The sequence below is a fragment of the Phalacrocorax carbo genome, chromosome 27, assembly GCF_963921805.1.
Source record: "Phalacrocorax carbo chromosome 27, bPhaCar2.1, whole genome shotgun sequence".
NCBI lineage: Eukaryota > Metazoa > Chordata > Aves > Suliformes > Phalacrocoracidae > Phalacrocorax > Phalacrocorax carbo.
This window is the reverse complement of record NC_087539.1, coordinates 1,850,833-1,873,295: the sequence shown is the minus strand read 5'-3', so window position 1 is coordinate 1,873,295 and position 22,463 is coordinate 1,850,833. Positions and strand designations below refer to the sequence as shown.

The 22,463-nt window shown below is 63.7% G+C and overlaps 2 protein-coding genes across 3 annotated transcripts; both read right to left on the bottom strand.

Moving 5' to 3' along the window:
• Positions 1–11,224: 11,224 nt before the first annotated feature.
• Positions 11,225–14,909, bottom strand: SMUG1 (single-strand-selective monofunctional uracil-DNA glycosylase 1). The gene is made up of 3 exons (XM_064474467.1): positions 14,778–14,909; positions 13,386–13,718; positions 11,225–12,612 (listed from the first exon to the last, which is right to left on the bottom strand). The coding sequence occupies exons 2-3, from the start codon at positions 13,698–13,700 to the stop codon at positions 12,064–12,066; spliced, it is 864 nt and encodes a 287-aa protein (XP_064330537.1). The 5' UTR covers positions 13,701–13,718; positions 14,778–14,909; the 3' UTR covers positions 11,225–12,063.
• Positions 14,910–15,534: 625 nt separating this feature from the next.
• Positions 15,535–22,446, bottom strand: CBX5 (chromobox 5). 2 transcript variants are annotated; one of them, XM_064474486.1, is made up of 5 exons: positions 22,288–22,446; positions 18,786–18,941; positions 18,525–18,711; positions 16,244–16,341; positions 15,535–16,121 (listed from the first exon to the last, which is right to left on the bottom strand). In XM_064474486.1, the coding sequence occupies exons 2-5, from the start codon at positions 18,920–18,922 to the stop codon at positions 15,971–15,973; spliced, it is 573 nt and encodes a 190-aa protein (XP_064330556.1). In that variant the 5' UTR covers positions 18,923–18,941; positions 22,288–22,446; the 3' UTR covers positions 15,535–15,970. The 2 variants fall into 2 exon arrangements, with proteins under 2 accessions (XP_064330556.1, XP_064330555.1); XM_064474485.1 differs by lacking the exon at positions 22,288–22,446 and adding an exon at positions 22,087–22,199.
• Positions 22,447–22,463: the final 17 nt, after the last annotated feature.

The following is a 22,463-nucleotide window of genomic DNA, read 5'->3' as shown; positions in this document are numbered from 1 at the left end:
CCCAGCTCCCACAGCCAGGACGCCCCTCCCAGGGGTGCCCACAGACCAAAGGGGCCTCATCCTGGCCCCCCGAGCATCAGCACCCTTTGGGGTGACGCTGCCCCTTCCCCAGCCCCATTTCCACCCCCAACCAGTGGAGTTGGGGTCGGCTGGGATTCACCCCCCCGAAGGACCCAGCCGAATCCCTGCAGCGACACCGGCCGCTCCCATGGGACCCGCCGTGACCTCGCCAGCCCCAAACCGGGAGGATTCCCCCTCTATAAGGGATTTTTTCCCATTGAAAAGGGTTTTTCCCCCCCTAAAAGGGCTTTTTTTCACCTCTAGAAGGGCTATTTTTCCCTCTAAATGGCTTTTCTTCCCCTCTAAAAGGGGTTTTGCCCCCTCTAAAATGGCTGTTTTTTCCTCTAAAAGGGCTTTTTTCCCCCTCTAGAAGGGCTCTTCCCCTCTAAAAGGGCTTTTTTCCTCCTAAAAGGGCTTTTTCCCCCTAAAAGGGCCTTTTTTTCAACCTCTAAAAGGGCTATTTTTCCCTCTAAATGGCCTTTCTTCCCCTCTAAAAGGGCTTTTTCCCCCTAAAAGGGCTTTTTTTCACCTCTAAAAGGGCTTTTTCCACCTCTAAAGGGCTTTTTTTCATCTAAATGGCCTTTCTTCCCCTCTAAAAGGGCTTTTTCCCCTCTAGAAGGGCTTTCACCCCCTTCTAAAATGGCTTGTTTTTCTTCTAAAAGGGCTTTTCCCCCTCTAAAAGGGTTTTTTTCCACCTCTAAAAGGGCTCTTTCTCCTCTAAAATGGCCTTTTTCCTCTATAAAAGGGCTTTTCTCCCCCCTACAAGGGCTTTTTTTCCTCCCCTAAAAGGGCCTTTTTCCACGTAAATGGCTTTTCTTCCCCTCTAAAAGGGCTTTTCCCCCTCTAAAATGGCTGGTTTTTCCTCCAAAAGGGCTTTTTTTCCCCCCTCTAAAAGGGCTCTTCCCCCTCTAAAAGGCTTTTTTCCCTGTAAAAGGGCTTCCCCCCTCTTTCCTTCCTCCTTCCTTCCCTCCTCGCCCGCCTCCTCACCCCGACGGCCGCTCGCTCGCCCCTTCTCCCCCCTTCCTCCCCTGCCATGTCAAGAACGGGGGAACAAAACCCACCTCATGCAAAGCAGCCAGCGAGGGGAAAAAAAAAAAAAAAGAGATGTTTTTTATTGGAAAAGATGACATTTTTATTGTCTCTTGTATTGTGCTATTTTCTTTTTTTATTACCCAGTTCCAGCTTTATTTTAGCCGGTAACAGAAGTGAAATTATTTTTCCAAGAGGGTTTTTTTTTTTATTTTTTATTTTATTTTATCCCCCCCCCCCCTTTTTTTTTTTTCATATCCACATTTCCTTTTTAAACACTCTATTAGAAAAATATCGCCTGGCAGCTGGACGCAGGCACCGAGAGAGGCGTGAAGATGGCAAGGGGAAGGGGGGGGCGGCGAGCAATAAAAAATAAAAGGAACCAATAAAGATTAATTATCTAATTAACAGAGACATAAAATATAGACAGGGATAAATAAACCTCTTGCCAAAATTTGGGGAGGGGGCTGTGCCTGGGGCGGCGGGAAGGGCAGGGAGGGGGTCCTGCCTGCGGATGGGAATCGCGGCCTGATCCTGCAGGTCCCCGACCCTTCGCTGGGCACAAACCCCCACTTTTTGCCTCTTTCTGCCCCAAAATGCGGGTGGGAAGGGGGGTGGGGGTGAGGGGCTCCGGGGGGGCTGGGGTGACCGTCGCCCCCCCCCCCCGTTCCGGCGCAAAGGCCCCCCCAGGTCCTGCGGGAAGCGGCGCCGGAGCTGCCGGGGCCCGGCCTGGGCTGGGGGGGGGTCGGGGTGGTCCCAAATCCGTGACATCCCGACCCCTGTGGCATCCCTGCCCCCGCACAGCCCCCGCCCCGCACCCCCAACCCCGCACCCCCCGGCCCCGCACACCCCACAACCCCGCACCCCCCGGCCCCGCACGCTGCAACCCCGCACACCCCCGCCCCGCACCCCCCGGCCCCACACACTGCAACCCCGCACACCCCCGCCCCGCACCCCCCCGGCCCCGCACACTGCAACCCCGCACACCCCCGCCCCGCACCCCCCGGCCCCGCACACTGCAACCCCGCACACCCCCGCCCCGCACCCCCCGGCCCCACACACTGCAACCCCGCACACCCCCGCCCCGCACCCCCCGGCCCCGCACACTGCAACCCCGCACACGACAACCCCGCACCCGCACCCCCCGGCCCTCGCTGCACACACCACAACCCCGCACCCCTCCCGCCCCACGCACCACAACCCCGCAACCCCTGGCCCGCACCCCCCGGCCCCGCACATCGCAACCCTGCATACCCTGGCCCCGCACAGCCCCCCGCTGTGCACCCCACAACCCCGCACCCCACAACCCCGCACCCCCTGGACCCGCACACCGCGGCCCCGCACCCCCCGTCCCGCACCCCCCGGTCCCGCAGCAAAGCCCCGGCTGCGGCGACCCCTTGGCTGGTGCCCCGGGGTGCGGGGCCGGGTGCGGGGCCGGGTGCGGGGCCGTCCCCAGCAGCTCTCTGCCTCTCTCTAGCGGCTTCTCCCCGCAGAGCCGGGCCGGGCCCGCGGCTCCGCACAACCGGCTCCGGCGGGCGCGAACCTCCCAGGGCCTCCCGGTTCGGCCCAGGGCCCCGCGGCCGGAGGGACGGACGGACGGACGGACGAAGGGAAGGACGGAAGGCGGCGAGGAGGGAGGGATGGAGGGGAGGAAGGAGGGAGGGAGGGGTGGAGGGAGAAGGGATGGAGGGAGGGATGATGGGGAGGAAGGAGGGAGGGGTGGAGGAAGGATGAAGGGCAGGAGAGAAGGAAGGAGGGATGGGGGGACAGGGGGAGGGGTGGGGGGACAGGGGGAGGGATGGGGGGACAGAGGGAAGGGTGGGGACAGGGGGAGGGGTGGGGGGACGGGGGAGGGATGGGGGGACGGGGGGAGAGGTGGGGGGACAGAGGGAGGGATGGGGGGACAGGGGGAGGGATGGGGGGACAGAGGGAGGGGTGGGGGGACAGGGGGAGGGGTGGGGGGACAGAGGGAGGGGTGGGGGGGACAGGGGGAGGGGTGGGGGGACAGGGGGAGAGGTGGGGGGACGGGGGAGGGATGGGGGGGACGGGGGAGAGGTGGGGGGACAGGGGGAGGGGTGGGGGGACAGAGGGAGGGATGGGGGGGACAGGGGGAGGGATGAGGGGACAGAGGGAGGGGTGGGGGGACAGGGGGAGGGGTGGGGGGACAGGGGGAGAGGTGGGGGGACGGGGGAGGGATGGGGGGACGGGGGAGGGATGGGGGACGGGGGAGGGATGGGGGGACGGGGGAGAGGTGGGGGGACAGGGGGAGGGGTGGGGGGACAGAGGGAGGGATGGGGGGGACAGGGGGAGGGATGGGGGGACAGAGGGAGGGGTGGGGGGGACGGGGGAGGGATGGGGGGACAGGGGGAGGGATGGGGGGACAGAGGGAGGGGTGGGGGGACAGAGTGGGGGATGGGGGGACAGGGGGAGGGATGGGGGGACAGAGGGAGGGGTGGGGGGACAGAGTGGGGGATGGGGGGACAGGGGGAGGGATGGGGGGACAGAGGGGGGGATGGGGGGACAGAGGGGGGGATGGGGGGACAGAGGGAAGGATGGGGGGACAGGGGGAGGGATGGGGGACAGAGGGAGGGGTGGGGGGATGGGGGAGGGATGGGGGGACAGAGGGAGGGGTGGGGGGACAGAGGGGGGGATGGGGGGACAGGGGGGGGATGGGGGGACAGGGGGAGGGATGGGGGGACAGAGGGGGGGATGGGGGGACAGAGGGAGGGGTGGGGGGATGGGGGAGGGATGGGGGGACAGAGGGAGGGGTGGGGGGACAGAGTGGGGGATGGGGGGACAGGGGGAGGGATGGGGGGACAGAGGGGGGGATGGGGGGACAGAGTGGGGGATGGGGGGACAGAGTGGGGGATGGGGGGACAGGGGGAGGGATGGGGGGACAGAGGGGGGGATGGGGGGACAGAGGGGGGGATGGGGGGGACAGAGGCAGGGGATGGAGGAGAGACTGGAGGGAAGGAGGCAGCTTCCCCACGGGGATTCACCCCCAATTCCCGCCCGGGAGCGCAGGAGGAAGATGAGGCCGAGGCGAGGGGACGATGAAGCTGCGGGGCCATTAACCCGCTGCCCTGGCCCGACTCCAGCTGCAGTAATTACATTCGCCCTGATTAAAAATTTCCCCTTCGCTTTCAATTAGCTTCGCCGTTCTTCTTCCCTTCCTCCCCCAAACGCCGGCGACCTCGTGGTGCAGCCCCCCCCCCACCTTCTGCAGCCGGGAAACTGAGGCAGGGAGCCGGGGAGGGGGCTCAGGGGGTTCCCACGGGTGTCGCAGGGTGTTTTGGGGGTCTCACCGTGGGGTACTCACCGAGCGTCACCGTGTACATCGGGGCATCCCTGGGGCGACGCGCGGTACCTGCAGGGCAGGAGGGTGTTCGTGGTGCTCGTGGGGTGTTACAGGGTACCTACAGCCCCCCCGCCTCGTGCTCACACCCCTCTGCGACCCTCCCCCCGGGCCCCACCACAGCCCCCCGTGTGGAACCCACGGCGGGCTCAGGCCTGAGCAGCGCTGCGTCCCTCTGGGGTGCCCCTGGGGGGGTCTGGGGGTGCAGGCCGGTATCGCCCCCCCCATCCCACAATTTCACCCCCGCCGGGTCGGGCAGGGAGAAACCCCCCCCCAAGCCAAGGGGAGCCACCACTCGAACCCCATAAATAAGCCCCCCCCCCCAAACCACCCCAGGCCTCAGCGAGCAAAGCCTCCAGCCCCCCACACCCCTATAAATATCATGGGGGGGGGAAACAGCCGCCCCCGAAAGCTTCCCGGGAAGGGCTGTAAATTACCCGGAGCTTTTCACGTGGTTGCAGAGACTGCTCAGGGAGGAGGAGGAGGAGGAAGGCCGAGAGCTGGAGATGCCCATTTATTCCTGGAGATGGATCCGGAGCCTTTCATTTCCCTTAATTCCTCTCTTCTCCTTGGTTTTTCTCTTTTTTTCCCCCCTTTTACCTAAAGTGATTCAATGAACCCCGTGAGCGCCGGCCCCGGGGCTCTGGCGCTGCCAAATCCGGCTCCCCCCCCCCAAAGAGACCCCAGGAATGAGGGGAGGAAAGGGAATAAACCAGCTGTTTCCCACCAGGAATGTCTGGTAGGTAGAGAAAAAAAAAAAAAGAGGTTTTTTTTTTAACCCAAACCCACCCAGGTGAGCCCGGGGCAGTGTCTGCTCTGTCCTTCCAGCCGTCCGGCTGTCCGTCCAGCTGGTTCTCTGTTTCTCCCAGCGTTTATCTTTCCGTCTCTCCATCTTTCGGATTATCCCCGTGTCCCCGCGGACCATCCGCTCCCCCGACCCGGCCCCATCCCTTTATCTTGCCGCTTGTCTCAGCATCTGTTTTCCTGTCTGTCTGTCCCTCTGTCCGTCCCTCATTAGCGGTCTCCCTTTGATGGCTGAGGAAGACAAACCCACTCCGGATCAGCCCAACCCATGCTGAGGCAGGCCCTGTTTCCTCCCAAATAAAGTAAAAAACCTCCGTAATTAAATTCAGATTAAAAGCTCCCATCAGCTGAGGCCCCTTTTTGCCCCTTTTCTCCCCAAATCCGAGATGGAATCACTGGGAGGAGCCATCGGACGTGCCCCTTCCCAAGCGTCCCCCCGGGCCGTGAGGCTGGAGGAAACACGGATGGCTGCTCCGGTGCGTGGACAGACGGACGTGGGACACCCCGTTCCCTGTCCCCTCCCCACCAGGGCTGCCCCATCCATGTGTCACAGCCTGCCCACACATCCGTCCGTCTATCTGTCCGTGCATCCCCCTGTCCATCCACACACCCGCCCAGCTGCCTGTCCGTCCATCTGTACACCCATGGGTCCGTGTGTCTGCATCTCTCTGTGCATCCATCCATCAACCCATGTATCTATGCATGTCTATGCATCCACCAACCTCTGTCTGTCTGTCCGTCCACCCGCCCGTCTTACCCACTTGTACATCTGTCTGTGCATCCGTCTGTCCTCGTGTCTACGCATCCAACTGCCCATTGATCTATACGCAGCCACCCACCCACCCAGCTTAGCACATTATCCATGCATCCCTCCACCCCTGCCTCATCCACCCTCCTTCCCACATCCCATCCCTCCTTCCCTCCCTCCATCCCATCCCTGCCCTCATCCTTCCACCCCTCCTTCCCCATATCCCATCCCTCCTTCCCTACCTCCCTCCACCCCTGCCTCATCCTTCCATCCCGTCCCTCCTTCCCTCCCTCCCTTCTCTGCCTCATCCTTCCATCCCACCCCTCCATCCCTCCTTCCCTGCATCCAATCCTTCCTTCCTTCCCTCCATCCATCCCTCCTTCTGTCTCATCCCTCCATCCCATCCCTCCTTCCCCACATCCCATCCCTAATTCCCTCCCTCTATCCCTCCTTCCCTTCCTCATCCATCCCTCCTTCCATCCCACCCCTCCATCCCTGCCTGCCTTATTCCTTCCACCTCCCCCATCCCTCCTCTCCCCATCCCTCCTCTCCCCATCCCTCTCCATCCCTCCATCCCTCCCCCCATCCCTCTCCCTATCCATCCCTATCCCTCCATCCCTGCCTCCCCCCCTTTCCCCAACCCTCCCCATCCCTCTCCCCATCCCTCCATCCCTCCCCATCCCTCTCCCCATCCCTCCATCCCTCCCCCATCCCTCTCCATCCCTCCATCCCTCCCCCCATCCCTCTCCCCATCCTCCCATCCCTCCCCCATCCCTCCCCATCTCTCCCATCCCTCCCCTCCCCCCCCTCTCCCCAACCCTCTCCCCATCCCTCCCATCCCTCCCCCATCCCTCTCCCCATCCCCCCATCCCTCTCCCCATCCCTCCCATCCCTCTCCCATCCCCCCATCCTTCTCCCCATCCCTCCCATCCCTCTCCATCCCTCCCATCCCTCTCCCCATCCCCCCATCCCTCTCCCCATCCCTCTCCCATCCCCCCATCTCTCTCCCATCCCTCTCCCCATCCCTCCCATCCCTCTCCCCATCCCCCCATCCTTCTCCCCATCCCTCCCATCCCTCTCCATCCCTCCCATCCCTCTCCCCATCCCCCCCATCCCTCTCCCCATCCCTCTCCCATCCCCCCATCTCTCTCCCATCCCTCTCCCCATCCCTCCCATCCCTCTCCCATCCCCCCCATCTCTCTCCCATCCCTCTCCCCATCCCTCCCATCCCTCTCCCACCCCCCCCACCCCTCTCCATCCCCCCCCACCCCTCTCCCATCCCCCTCCCATCCCTCTCCATCCCTCCCATCCCTCTCCCCATCCCTCCGTCTCCGGGGCTGACACCCACCCCCCCACCGCCACGCCGGGGTGACGGGGACCACCCCGCCCTCGCCGCCACCACCGCGCAGCCGCTCCCGGGCCGGGATGTCGGGGTGCCAGCCGAGATCCCCCTTCCCTTCCCAACCCCTTCGCCAGGGGATCCCCAGCTCCTCACGGACCCTCGGCATCCCGACGGCGACGCGGGGAACCCACGGCGGCCGAGCGTGACGATGGCTTTGAAAATACGGCGGCATCCAACCCTCCGGAACGGCGGGACCCGCGTTCCCTGCGAAAAAAAATATTATTTATTAGGAACTTTTAGTTCTTAAGTGGCGGCGGTGATTTAGTGCCGGCGGCTGCTCCCGGCCCCGGGAACGGCGGCCCGGGCGGCACAGCTCGGGTCGCGGGGAAAAGCCGCCGGGGCGGCGGCGGGCGGCGGGGGGGACGTAAAGCTGTCACCGGGGGCTTAAATCAGGGGTTGCCGGGGAAGGGAGGGGGGGTTCCCCGGGATGGGTGAGCCTGGGGAGCCGGGATGGGGACGGGAATGGGGCGGGGGGGGGGAAGTTGGGGTGGGGTGTGAATGGGAATGGGAGGGATTGGGGGGGAAATGGGGGGGGGGGGGGAATGGGGGGGGGGAGATTGAAGGGCAAATGGGGGGAATTGGGGTGGGGAAATGGGAGTGGGGCAAATGGGGGGCAAATGGGGGGAATTGGGGTGGGGAAATGGGAGTGGGGCAAGTAGGGGGAATTGGGGTGGGGAGGAAATGGGTGGGGGGGAGATTGGGGGCAAAGGGGGGAATTGGGGTGGGGAAATGGGAGTGGGGCAAATGGGGGGCAAATGGGGGGAATTGGGGTGGGGAAATGGGAGTGGGGTCAAGTACGGGGAATTGGGGTGGGGAGGAAATGGGTGGGGGAGATTGGGGGCAAAGGGGGGAATTGGGGTGGGGAAATGGGAGTGGGGCAAGTAGGGGGGAATTGGGGTGGGGAGGAAATGGGTGGGGGGGAGATTGGGGGCAAAGGGGGGAATTGGGGTGGGGAAATGGGAGTGGGGACAAGTACGGGGAATTGGGGTGGGGAGGAAATGGGTGGGGGGGAGATTGGGGGCAAAGGGGGGAATTGGGGTGGGGAAATGGGAGTGGGGACAAGTACGGGGAACTGGGGTGGGGAGGAAATGGGTGGGGGAGATTGGGGCAAATGGGGGGAATTGGGGTGGGGAAATGGGAGTGGGGACAAGTACGGGGAATTGGGGTGGGGAGGAAATGGGTGGGGGAGATTGGGGCAAATGGGGGGAATTGGGGTGGGGAAATGGGAGTGGGGCAAGTAGGGGGAATTGGGGTGGGGAGGAAATGGGTGGGGGAGATTGGGGGCAAATGGGGGAATTGGGGTGGGGAAATGGGAGTGGGGCAAATGGGGGCAAATAGGGGGAATTGGGGTCGGGGGAAATGGGTGGGGGAGATTGGCGGCAAATGGGGGGATCTGGGGGGTAAAAGGGAGTGGGAGCAAAAGGGAGGGCAAATAGAGGGAATTGGGGTAGGGAAATGGGGGCAAATGGGGGGAATTGGGGTGGGGAGGAAATGGGTGGGGGAGATTGGGGCAAATGGGGGGAATTGGGGTAGGGAAATGGGGGCAAATGAGGGGAATTGGGGTGAGGGAGAAATGGGTGGGGGAGATTGGGGGCAAATGGGGGGACAAATGGGGGGAAATGGGGTGGGGGGAAATAGGTGGGGGAGACTGAGGGGGAATTGGGGGTGAATTGGGGTGGGGGGGAAATGGGAATGGAGGGATTGGGGGAAATGGGTGGGGGAGACTGGGGGGGAACTGGGGTGGGGGGAAACAGGGTGGGGGTAGATGGGAGTGGGGGCAAATGGGGGACCAAATGGGAGTGGGGGGAAATGGGGGGCACCCAGGGCAGTGGTTGGGTGGAGGTACTGGGTGCTCCAGGGTGGGAGCTGCCACACTGGGGGGTTTTGGGGGGGCTGTGGGGTGTGGCCTGCGTGGTGGGTGGTGCTGGTTGGGGGGTTCAACCCACCCAGACCTCACCCAGAGTGGGGACCACATGGGGGGTGCCCCCCTCGGGACTCCATCCCCGCGGGCCATCAAGGGGCCAGGGGGATGGGTGGCCTCATCCCGGCGCTCCGTGGGGGCTGCAGTTGGGGGGGGGCCCCCAGCCGGGGGGGGGGGTCCCCGGGGCACCATGGCTTTCACCAGCCCAGAAATGGGGAAAACCCACAGGAATCGCTGCTGAAAGCAGCAAATTCCACCCCACCCTCCACCCCCACCCCGATCTGCTTTCCAGCCCCGTGACTGCCCCGTGGGTGTCCCCCACCCCCCAAACCCTGAGACATCCATGTGTCCCCCAAGTCCCAGTTGTCCCCCTAGTCCCCATGGCCCCCTCCAAGCCACTGTGTCCCCCTCCAAGCCATCTCCATCCCCTTCTGTGTCCTCTCCAAGCCCCCATGTCCCCCACTCTGAGCCCCCCATCCCCACCCCATGTCCCCATATCCCCCCTCTGTGCCCCCATGTCCCCCACTCTGAGCCCCCATCCCCACCCCATGTCTCCTCTAAGCCCGTGTCCCCCACTCTGAGCCCCCCGTCCCCACCCCATGTCCCCATATCCCCCCTCTGTGCCCCCATGTCCCCTCTAAGCCCCCGTGTCCCCCACTCTGAGCCCCCTATCCTCACTTGGTGTCCCCATGTCCCCCCCTCTGTGTCCATGTCCCCTCTAAGCCCCACAGCCCCCGTGTCCCCTCTCCATGTCCCCCCTCCGTGTCTCTACTCCCCATGACTCCCCATGTCCCCGTGTCCCCTCCAAGCCCCCGTGTCCCCTCTAAGCCCCCATGTCCGCCCATGTCCCCGTGGCCCCCGTTTCCCCCCCCCACGTCCCCGAGGTGCTGGGTCTCTGCCCGGTAACGGCCTCTTACCATAAAGACACTGATTCATTAAGGGCCAAATTAACTATGCAGTGTCATTAGTGGGGGGGAGGGGTCCCCCCCCAGGTGGGGGACAGGGCCCCCCTAGTCCCTTGGGAGTATGGCAGGGGTTTGGGGGGCTCTGGGGGGTGTGTGTGTCTCCCTGTACCCCACCGGCTGCAGCATGTCCCCCCCCCAGTATCTCCCCGGATGCCTGGGTCCTCTGTCACCTTTGGGGGAGCACTGGGGGTGTCTGGGGTGAGTCCAGGGAGCCCCCCCAAAATGCCCCATGTGGGTTAAATCAGTATTTGGGGGTCAGGTGGGTTATATGCCCACCTGCACCCCCAAACTGGGGTGTACCCCCACCTTTTACCCCCAAATCTGCTTAACTCTCCACTCTGCACCCGCAACCTGGGGTGTGGCCCCACTCTGCACCCCCAAACCAGGGTCTACACCCCAATCTGCACCCCCAAGTCTGCTTAACACTCCATCTGCATCCCCAGCCTGGGGTCTACCCCCACCTTGTGCCTCCAAATCTGGTTAACCCCCCACCTGCAGCCCCAAATCAGGCTGTACCCCTACCCTGTACCCCCAAATCAGGGTTTACTCCCACCCTGCACCCCCAAATCCAGTTAATCCCCACCTGCACCCCCAAACCAGAGTGTATTCCCCACCCTACACCCCAAAATCTGGTTAACTCTCTATCTACATCCCCAAAATGGGGTGTACCTCAACCCTGCACCCCCATACTGGGGGGTACACCCCACCCTGCACCCCCAGAGTGTACCCCCATCCTGCACCCCTAAATCCAGTTAATCCCCCCACCTGCACATCCAAACCAAGGTGTACCCCCACCCTGTCCCCCAATCTTGTATACCCCCCCACCCTGCACCCCCAAACCCATGGGTGCCTTGGGGCCAGGGGCTCACAGCGGGAAGCACCCAGGGCACCCTGCCGAGGGGGGGACAGCACCCCCAAAAGACGACACGGAGGCCACGGCCCCGACGGACGCAGTGTTTATTGCCAGGAGGGGAAACTGAGGCACGGGGACACCGGACGGGGCACCCCGGGGAGCCCCCTGCGTCCCCCCCATCCCCCAGGCCCAGGGGACGCACCCATGCCTCAGTTTCCCCTGCCTGGAGTGAGCGGGGCCACCACCCCTTGGGCTAAATAGCTTAAAAAAAACCCATAAAAACCCCAAAATGGGAGATTTTAAGGGAAATAAAAATGTGAGGAGCCCCAAAGGTGAGTGCGGATTGAGCCTGGGGCACCTCACGGGGGAAACTGAGGCATGGGGCAGGGTGCACGGCCAGCACCCCCATAGGATGTGGTGCCCCCACCCCGAGAGCTTTTTTAGTGTTAAACTGGGAAGACTGGAGGCTGCTGGTTGGGTCCCCAGCAGAATTAGCCCTTGGGGTGGGGTACACCACGCAGCAAGGGGAAACTGAGGCATGGGAGGGGGTGTCAGTCCCCCACTCCCACAGGATGGGACCCTGCTTTGCTCTCAGCAGGGGAAACTGAGGCACAGATCCGTCCCCTCCCTCGGAGTGAGACCCCAGACTCAGTCCTGGGAGGAAGCTGAGGCACGGATCCATCCCCTCCCTCGGAGTGAGACCCCAGACCCAGTCCTGGGAGGAAGCTGAGGCACGGATCCATCCCCTCCCTTGGAGTGAGACCCCAGACTCAGTCCTGGGAGGAAGCTGAGGCACGGATCCATCCCCTCCCTCAGAGTGAGACCCCAGGGTTGGTCCTGGGGGGAAACTGAGGCACGGACCCATTAACCCCCCCAACCTTGCTCTCAGTGAGGGGAAACTGAGGCATGGATCCATGTCTCCCCCCTCACCTCCCCGCCGTTCCCCCCTCCTTCTCCAACAACTCCAGCACCCCCAGTTCTCCCAGTCGCGCCTTGGCCAGCTCCTCCCAGCCCCGGTTGGCGCGGGGGTTTCGGGGCGAGGGATGGGGTAACCCCTCGACGCGAACGGCCATGCCGGCGGCCGCCAAAGCGCGCCGCGCCCGCCGCTCGGCGTACCGCCCCACGCCCACCACCAGCCCCACGCCCAGCAGCCCCACGGCTCGCGCCAGCGCCCGGTCGCAGAGTCCCAGCAACCGGTCGCGTTGGGCGGGGGGCAGCTCGGTGGGGGGCAGGTTCCGACCGCTGGAGGCGAGGAAGAGGAGGGGACAGTGGTTGTGGACGAAGCAGTGACGGAAGAAGAGGTGGGGGTCAGGGCAGAGGGTCCGTACCAGCCCCCAAAAGCGGGCGCCGCTCACCTCCGCCCGTCGGCACGTCAGGCCCAGCACCGGGCGCTTGGGGTGCTCCGAGGGCGGCTTCGTCACCCCCCCAGCGACCCGCAGCCACTCCCGCACGTGCCAGGCTTCTCCGAAGGGAACCTGAAAGACGGGGAAGGGGGTCAGGGGAGGTTTGTGATCACCCCCCACCTCCCCGGGCATGGTTTCCCCTCCCTGGGGAGGGGTTCTGGGGGTGCTCTGGGGAAGGGTCACCCCAAAACAGCTCTAGAGTTGACCCATCCACCTCCGTGGTTCAATCTCCCTCACCTGGGGCTCCGTAGGGAGGGACGGGGACCGCGTGCAGCACCCCTGGGCACCCCACAAGCACCCCCATGCCTCAGTTTCCCACCAGCTTTGACTCCAGGGGGAACACGGGGCACACAACCCCTGAGCCCCCATAACAGCCACCCCACAAACATGCCAAATCCCGTCCCAGCCTCACCTGTGCCTCAGTTTCCCTCATCTGGGGCTCCGTAGAGACAGATGGGGACCACACGAAGCATCCCTGGGCACCCCACAAGCACCCCATGAGCACCCCTGTGCCTCAATTTCCCCCCACTTTGGCTCCAGGGGGCACACGGGGTGCACACCCCCTTTGCCACAGCCACCCTACAAAAATGCCAAACACCATCCCAGCCTCATCCGTGCCTCAGTTTCCCTCACCTGGGGCCCCGCAGGGAGGGATGGGGACCACACACACCATCCTCGGGCACCCCACGAGCACCTCTGTGCCTCAATTTCCCCCCTCCTTTGGCTCCACGGGGTGCATCCCCCTTGTGCCCTGGCCACAGCCACCCTGCAAACACACCAAACCCCGTCCCAGCCTCGCCCGTGCCTCAGTTTCCCTCCCCGGTGGGGTCCCCCTGGTGCCGCACCCCGGTCTGGGCCATGCCGAAGGGGCCGGGGTTCATGCCGAGGAAGAGGACGCGTTTCGGGGTACGGCAGTAACGGCGCACGAAGTCGCAGTGGGGTTCCCAGGCGTAGTCGAGGGGGTGGTAGACGTGGCTGACGGGCTCCCCGAAGGGCGGCAGCTCCCGCAGCAGCGCGCTCTGCTCCCGCTCCAGCTGCAGGAACTGCCCTGCCAGGCCATCATCATCATCAGCCTCCTCCTTTTCTTCTTCCTCCTCCTCCGCCACAGGCACCGGCTCAGTCACGGGCTCTGTCACCGTCCCCGCGGTCCTCTCCTCCATGCTGCCATCGCCTGGTGCCTGCGGAGGGGATGGAGGTGACAGGGTGGCCCCGGGGGGGAGGTGAAGGGGTGACCTGTTCCCCGCTTCCCCCAGCTCCAAAACGGGAAGAGCCCCAGCGTGGCTCTGCCCCAACCCCCATGCCCCCAGGGCTCATCAGCTGCCCCCCAGTGCAGCCCTGCACACCCCCAGTGTCCCCCCCAGGGAACTCCCCACTGCCCCCTTACCCCAGCCCTATACTCCCAGGGCCCCCAAAGCAGCCCTGCACCCCAAAAGCCCCCCAACTGCCCCCCCGAGGGACCCCCACCTGCTTCTCTACCCCAGCCCTGTGCCTCCAAGACCCCCAGCTGCCTGACAGCATAACCCTACACACCCAAAGCCCCCCACCAGGGACCTCCACCTGCCCCCGTACCCCAGCTCTGTGACCCAAGGACCCTCCAACTACCCCACAAAGCAGCCCTGGACCCCTGACGCCCCCCAAGGACCCAACTGCCCCACAAACAGCCCTGTACCCCTAAAGACACCAACTGCCCCCCCAGATACCCCCCACCATCCCTGCACCTCCAGCTGCCCCACAGAACAGCCCTGCACCTCCCCCGGTACCCCCTCAGGACCCCGCAACCGCCCCCTTACCCCAGCTCTGTACCCCCAAAGCCTCGCAACTGCCCCCCCCCCGCAGCCCTGTGCCCCCAGGACCCCCACAGCGACCCTGCACCCCCAAAGCACCCCAACTTCCCCCCCAGTGAACCCTCCCCATCCCCCTTACCCCAGCTCTGTGACCCCAGGACCCCCCAACTACCCCCCCCCGTACCCTGAGTTGCCCCACAGAGTAGCTCTGCACTCCCGAACCCCCCCAGGGACCCCCACCTGCCTCCTTACCCCAGCCCTGCGCCCCCAGGACCCAAAACTGCCTCCCCCCCCACCCCGAGCTGCCCCACAGCACAGCCCGGCCCCTCAGCCCAGGCCCCCTCACGGCCCAGGCCCCCTGCCGTCACCCCCCTCCTCCCGCAGCCCCTCAAGCTCCCTAACGACGTAGCACGACGTCATACGACGTCACACATCCCCCGCACCGAGGCCTACCTGCGCGCCGCTCCCGGTACCGCCGGCCTCGCTTCCGCCCGGCTCGGCCCCGCCCCTTGACCCCTGACCCAGCCCCGCGCGCGGCGCCTGCCGGGAGCTGGAGTCCGCCGGGCACCGCCCCCTTCCCGGCGTACCTCGCGGGCACGTGGGAGGGGCGGGGCCGGGCCCTTTGTCTGCGCGGGGTCGCGCTGCGTCACGGGGAATTTCCCATCGTGCCGCGCGACAGGACACACCCCCTCCCATCCCCCCCCCCCCCGGGACACGACACGCGTGGGGACGCGGCGGGGGACACGGAGGTCGTGACCCTACAGGGCCGGGTGGGGGCAAGGGGGCGTGGCCTCCGCACGCCCCTCCCCTCCGTGACCACACCCCCTCCGGCACGGGGAAGGGGGGGCAGCGACGCGCGGGCTTCGGCGGCACAAGGGCGACCCCTAGCGGGCGCGAGCGGTACCGCGGGGGCGGCGGGACCCCAGCGCCCCCCACCCGCTCCCCCCGGCTGTCCCCAACCTTCCCCCCAGTCCCTCCTTGCTCCGCCCACAAGGGTCCCCTCGTGCCCCCCCCCACCCCCGTGTCACCGACCCCGGGGGTGTCACCCACCCCCGTGTCCCCCGCCGGCTGCAGCGCCCCCTCCCTCCCGCCAGGTGGCACCAGCGGCGCAGCCGAGGGGACCCTCCCCCACCCTGTGGGTAAGCCGGGGCCTACTGGGGGGGCCACCAGTCACACCACCCCCCCCCCCTCCCCCGGATGACACGGCAGCTCCTGAAAAGTGACCGTTTATTGGAAGGAAATACGGGGGGGGGGGACACGGGGACAACACGGGGAGACCGCGGGGGGGGCCCCCGGCTAAAAACACTGACCTTAGAAAAAACAGCAAAAAAATGGGGCTGAGCCCCACCCCAAACCTGCCCCACCCCCTTCTGGGGGCGTGGGGGGGGGTGCAGGGTGAGGGGCAGCGCCCCCCCTCCCCTTTCAGACACCCCCCAAAGGAGGAAAGGGGGGGGGGCAGACACACACAACGCACCCCCCGCCCAGGGCGGGACTGTCCCCTCCCCTGTCCCCAGCGGGGGTGCGGGGAGGGACGGGGCGATCCCTGGGGACACGGGGTGGGTGGGGGACACACACACACACACACGCACACACACACGAGATGACGGGGGGAGGGGGGGGCTATGTACAGGTTTGGGGGGGCCGCCTTAGCTCCGGGGGGTGTCGCGCTCTTTGCTGTCCGTGTCCTCGGGGTAGGCGTGCCAGGTCAGGCGCTCCTCGTAGAACGCGATGACAATTTGGGGACACTTGAGGTTCGCCTCCTTCGCCAGCACCAGGTCGGCCTCGTCCGTGTCCTTCCTGGGGAGGGGGGACACAGACACGCACACACAAAAAAGGGGGGTTCAGGGGGCTCCGGTGGGTGGGTGGGTGGGGCACGGGGTGGGGGTCGCCCTCCTCGGGGACCCGCGGGGCAGCCTCACCACTTCATGAGGAACATGAGGTCCCCGCAGGAGTCGGTGGCACCGATGATCTTCTCGGGCTCCAGCCCCCGCTCGAAGCCCCGGGCGATGTCGTTGCTCTGCAGGTTTTTTGGGGGAAAAAAGGGTTTTTTTTGGGGGGAGGCATGGGGGGGGGTGAGGCAGTGCGGGTACGCCTGGGGCGGTGGGGGCGTACAGCCCCGGTTTGTGACGGTCTGGGGGCACCGTGTTGGGGGCCGGCTGGTGGAACTGGGTGGCACCGGGTGCCTGTCCCACCCGCGGTGACACCGGGTGCCACCCCCACCCCTGGGATGCTGTCTGCCTGTCCCCACATCTGGCTGTCTGTCCCCACATCTGGCTGTCTGTCGCCACCCCCATCCCTGGGATGCTGTCTGCCTGTCCCCACATCTGTCTGCCTGTCCCCATCCCCAGGATGCTGTCCGTCTGTCTCCATCCCTGGCTGTCTGTCCCCACCGCAGGGATGCTGTCTGTCTGTCCCCACCCCTGGGTGCACATCCCCACCGCAGGGATGCTGTCTGTCTGTCCCCATCCCCGTCTGTCCCCATCCCTGGCTGTCTGTCCCCACCGCTGGGATGCTGTCTGTCTGTCCCCATCCCTGGCTGTCTGTCCCCATCCCTGGGTGCCTCTCCCCACCACAGGGATGCTGTCTGTCTGTCCCCATCCCCATCTGTCTGTCCCCATCCCTGGCTGTCTGTCCCCACCACTGGGATGCTGTCTGTCTGTCTGTCCCCACCCCTGGGTGCCTGTCCCCACTGTAGGGATGCTGTCTGTCTGTCCCCACATCTGGCTGTCTGTCCCCACCCCTGGGTGCCTGTCCCCACCGCTGGGATGCTGTCTGTCTGTCCCCATCCCTGGCTGTCTGTCCCCATCCCTGGGTGCCTCTCCCCACCACAGGGATGCTGTCTGTCTGTCCCCATCCCCATCTGTCTGTCCCCATCCCTGGCTGTCTGTCCCCACCACTGGGATGCTGTCTGTCTGTCTGTCCCCACCCCTGGGTGCCTGTCCCCACTGTAGGGATGCTGTCTGTCTGTCCCCACATCTGGCTGTCTGTCCCCACCCCTGGGTGCCTGTCCCCACCGCTGGGATGCTGTCTGTCTGTCCCCATCCCCGTCTGTCTGTCCCCGCCGCGGGGTGCCTGTCCCCACGGCGTTACAGAACCCAGGCGATTAACTCTCTGCTCCCCCCGCCGAGCCTCGTTCGGCGCCAGCAGCCGCGGGAGCCGCCGGCGCTGGCCGAGCGGAAACTTTGCGATAAACCTAAGGCTGCGAAGGCAGGCCTGGCCGAATCCGCCCGCCGGGAGCGGGACGGGGAAGATAAGGAGCGAGGAAACCATTCCAAGGGAATGAGATCACCTGGGAAGGCGGCCAGTCCCGCCACAGCGGGTCCCACCGGGAACCCAGGAGCCCACCGACCGCAACAGAGGGGCCGGACTCGGGGGCTGGGTGATGGGTGGGAGGCGCCAGCTGGGGCAGGGGTCCCTCCCCGGGGGCACCCGAGAACCGACCCAAGAGGAACTGGAAACCCTCCCTCGGAGCTGACCTTCGCCAGCGGGGGCCGGGCCCTGTGGTGGCAGTGGGTGGGTGTAAATCTGGAACAATGGCTGGGTGCCCGTCCCCAGCGTGGGGACGTTGGGTGCCTGTTCCCCCACCCCTGGGATGCTCTCTGTCTGTCCCCACACCTGGCCGTCTGTCCCCACCCGGGGATGCTGTTTGTCTGTCCCCACCCCTGGGAGCCTGTCCCCCTCCCCATCTGCCTGTCCCCATCACAGGGATGCTGGGTGCCCATCCCACCCCTGGCTGTCTGTCCCCCTCCCTGGCTGTCTGTCCCCCTCCCTGGCTGTCTGTCCCCATCCCTGGATGCCTGTCCACATCACAGGCATGCTGGTTGCCTGGCCCCATCCCTGGGTGCCGGGTGCCTGTGCCCCCCCTGGGTGCCTGTCCCCATCCCCAAGTGTCTGTCCCCACCCCTGGGTGCCTGTCCCCATCATGGGGATGCTGTCTGTCTGTCCTCACCCCTGGGTCCTCATCCCCACCACAGGGATGCTGTCTGTCTGTCCCCACCCCTGGGTGCCCATCCCCACCTCATACCTTGGGGTGCCCATCCCCATCACAGGGATGCTGGGTGCCCATCCCACCCCTGGGTGTCTGTTCCCACCCCTGGGTGCCCATCCCCATCCCTGGGGGCCCATCCCTGTGGTGGGGATGACAGGTGGGTGCCCGTCCCACCCCTGGGTGCCCGTCCCCATGGCAGGTGCCCCCCTCACCTCCCTCTTCTTCTTGGCCTTGACGTCCTCCCCGCCGGTGGGCAGCCCTCCTTTCCTCTTGGCGCTCTCCGCCTTCTCCCGCGGTTTGTTCCCGTCACCCTCCTTCATCTTCTTATACTTCCTCATAAACTCCGAGATCAACTCCGGGCAATCCAGGTTCTTCTCCGGCTCCCAAGTGTTGTGTTCCCTGTCACCAAATGACCATCATCATCATCATCATCATCGTCACCGCCACCGTCCCCCTTCCCCGGCAGTACTTACTCGGAGAAGCCCTTCCACTTGAGCAGGTACTCGGCCTGGCCCTTCACCACGCGCCGGTCCAGCACCTTCTCCACCACATACTCCTCCTCGTCTCCCGAGGACGAGCTGTCGGCTGGCCGCTTGCTCCTCTTGCCCATAGCGCAGCGCCCACGGGTCCTGGGGGGGCGCAGGGGGGGTTATCGGGGACCCCCACCCCCACCCACCGCCCCCCAAAGCCTTCAAAGCAAGAGGTGGTGGCGAAGGAGCCGGCGCCTCCCGACGCGGGTTGGGTTAAAACCCCTAAAAAGGGTGCGGATTTAGGCACGGGGAAATGTAATTTGCGCTAAAACCCCTAAAAATGGTGGGGATCTTGGCACGGGGAAATGTAATTTGGGCTAAAACCCCTAAAAATGGTGGGGATCTTGGCAGAGGGAAATGAAATTTGGGCTAAAACCCCTAAAAATGGTGCGGATTTAGGCATGGAGAAATGTAATTTGGGCTAAAACCTCTAAAAATGGTGGGGATCTTGGCACAGGGAAATGTAATTTGGGCTAAAACCCCTAAAAAGGGTGCGGATTTAGGCACGGGGAAATGTAATTTGCGCTAAAACCCCTAAAAATGGTGGGGATCTTGGCACAGGGAAATGTAATTTGGGCTAAAACCCCTAAAAATGGTGGGGATCTTGGCACGGGGAAATGTAATTTGGGCTAAAACCCCTAAAAATGGTGGGGATCTTGGCACGGGGAAATGTAATTTGGGCTAAAACCCCTAAAAATGGTGGGGATCTTGGCACGGGGAAATGTAATTTGGGCTAAAACCCCTAAAAATGGTGGGGATCTTGGCACGGGGAAATGTAATTTGGGCTAAAACCCCTAAAAATGGTGGGGATCTTGGCAGAGGGAAATGAAATTTGGGCTAAAACCCCTAAAAATGGTGCGGATTTAGGCATGGAGAAATGTAATTTGCGCTAAAAGCTCTAAAAATGGTGGGGATCTTGGCACGGGGAAATGTAATTTGGGCTAAAACCTCTAAAAATGGTGTGGATTTAGGCACGCAGAAATGTAATTTGGGCTAAAAGCTCTAAAAATGGTGGGGATCTTGGCACGGGGAAATGTAATTTGGGTTAAAACCCCTAAAAAGGGTGCGGATTTAGGCACGGGGAAATGTAATTTGCGCTAAAACCCCTAAAACGGTGCGGATTTAGGCACAGGGAAATGTAATTTGGGCTAAAACCCCTAAAAACGGTACGGATTTAGGCATGGGGAAATGTAATTTGCGCTAAAACCCCTAAAAACGGTGCGGATTTAGGCACAGGGAAATGTAATTTGGGCTAAAACCCCTAAAAACAGTGCGGATTTAGGCACAGGGAAATGTAATTTGGGCTAAAACCCCTAAAAACGGTGCGGATTTAGGCATGGGGAAATGTAATTTGGGCTAAAACCCCTAAAAATGGTGGGGATCTTGGCACGGGGAAATGTAATTTGGGCTAAAACCCCTAAAAATGGTGGGGATCTTGGCACGGGGAAATGTAATTTGGGCTAAAACCCCTAAAAATGGTGGGGATCTTGGCAGAGGGAAATGAAATTTGGGCTAAAACCCCTAAAAATGGTGCGGATTTAGGCATGGAGAAATGTAATTTGCGCTAAAAGCTCTAAAAATGGTGGGGATCTTGGCACGGGGAAATGTAATTTGGGCTAAAACCTCTAAAAATGGTGTGGATTTAGGCACGCAGAAATGTAATTTGGGCTAAAAGCTCTAAAAATGGTGGGGATCTTGGCACGGGGAAATGTAATTTGGGTTAAAACCCCTAAAAAGGGTGCGGATTTAGGCACGGGGAAATGTAATTTGCGCTAAAACCCCTAAAACGGTGCGGATTTAGGCACAGGGAAATGTAATTTGGGCTAAAACCCCTAAAAACGGTACGGATTTAGGCATGGGGAAATGTAATTTGCGCTAAAACCCCTAAAAACGGTGCGGATTTAGGCACAGGGAAATGTAATTTGGGCTAAAACCCCTAAAAACAGTGCGGATTTAGGCACAGGGAAATGTAATTTGGGCTAAAACCCCTAAAAACGGTGCGGATTTAGGCATGGGGAAATGCTTAGGCAGAAAAGCCCGTTTTCCCACCAGTTTATAACATGACGATAAAATCCTTGCCCTTTTTTACAGGTGAAAGGTCAATTAAAAGGGAGCAAGGGAGGAAAACAAGAGGCGGAACCCCGCATTCCCCCGACTGTTTTGGCGTGAATTTGCCGCTTAACAGCAAAACCCCACAAGTTAAAAGGCCAGGGGTTTAAGAAATAACACGTTTAAGGCACATGGCCAAAATGTGGCAGTTTTAATTCTTGGGTTTAGTGGGGTTTTTCTGGGTTTTTGTTTTGTTTTGTTGTTGTTTTAATTCAGCCCTAAAAAAACCCGATGGAGCCAGGAAATTCCTCGTCCTCCCAGTTCCCAGGGTGGCATTTCCTGATGGGGCCAGGCAGCGAGTGGGATTTACCGGGGGTGGGTTTGGGTGTAAAAAGGCCAGTTTTGGGTGTATGAGAGACAGCTTTGAGCACAAAAAGAACAGGCTTGGGTGTAAAAAGGGGGTTTTGGGTGCAAAAGGGATGGGTTTGGGTGTAAAAAGGGCTTTTTAGGTGTAAAAAGGGCTTTTTTGCATGTAAAAAGGGCCGGGTTTGGGTGCAAAAAGGGCCGGGTTTGGGTGCAAAAAGGGCCGGGTTTGGGGCGGGGACGGAGCCCCGGGGCATCGCAACCCTAAAGCCGCGCGTGGGAGTCCTGGAGGAACAAAAGAAAAGCGCCGTTTTGAGGCAAAAAGTGCTGTTTTGAGGTTAAAAGCGCCGTTTTGAGGCAAAACTCGCCGTTCTGAGACAAAATGAGAGTCTGTTTGAGGGAAAATAAAGCCGGTGTGTCCCGGCCCGGCGTGTCCCGGGGCCAGGCCGCCCGGGGGTGGCGGGGCCCGGCCCCGGCCCCGGCCCCGGCCCCGGCCCCGGCCCCGTCTCAGTGCTCGGCGCTGCGCCGACCACCGGGCCGCGGGGGCGGGGCGAGCAGCGCGCCACCTCTCCCCATTGGCCGGCGCCGCCGCCGCGTCCGCTCGCTCATTGGTTAAGCGCGCCGCCGCTCGCCACCGCCCCGCCCCACCTCCGTTGGCCCAACCGGCCGTCACTCCCCGCACCATCCCGCCCCTCCGCCGCCGCCATTGGCCGAGAGGGGAGCCGCTCGCCCCCGCCCCCCGCCGCCACCATTGGCCGAAGCGACTGCCAATCCCGCCGGCGGGGCCCGCCCCTGCCCTGCCCCCCATTCATCCACCGCCCGCTGCCGCTACCTGGGCGGGGAGCGGCTCCGGCGCGGGCCCGTCCGCCGCGGTCTGGCCGCCCCTCCGAGCCGCCGCCGCTCCGCGCTCCGCCCGCCAAAACCGCCCGCAGCGCGCAGGCGCCGCCGGCCGCGCTCCGCGCATGCGTCCGTCCGCCCCCCTCCACACACCCCCCCCCGGCCCCGCGTTGCGCATGCGCCGACCCAAATCTACCTTGGGGCGCCGGCGGGCGGGCGGTCCCTCCTCGCCGCCGCCGGGACTCGCCGCTGGGGCGCTGCCGCGCCCTGCTGCTGCCGCCCGCCGCGCCGCGCTCGCCGACCTCCGCTGGGCCCGCCGCCGGGCAGCGCTGAGCGACGGCCGCGCGCGCCAATGGGAATGGCTGCGCCGCG

Coding starts and splice junctions, on each gene's coding strand:
- CBX5 (XM_064474486.1), bottom strand. CDS start 18,922: ATGGGCAAGAGGAGCAAGCGGCCAGCCGACAGCTCGTCCTCGGGAGAC. Junction 18,712..18,785: donor AAGTGGAAGGGCTTCTCCGA/GTAAGTACTGCC, acceptor ATTTGGTGACAG/GGAACACAACACTTGGGAGC. Junction 16,122..16,243: donor CTCATGTTCCTCATGAAGTG/GTGAGGCTGCCC, acceptor CCCCCTCCCCAG/GAAGGACACGGACGAGGCCG.
- SMUG1 (XM_064474467.1), bottom strand. CDS start 13,700: ATGGAGGAGAGGACCGCGGGGACGGTGACAGAGCCCGTGACTGAGCCG. Junction 12,613..13,385: donor TCGGCATGGCCCAGACCGGG/GTGCGGCACCAG, acceptor CCCGTCTTTCAG/GTTCCCTTCGGAGAAGCCTG.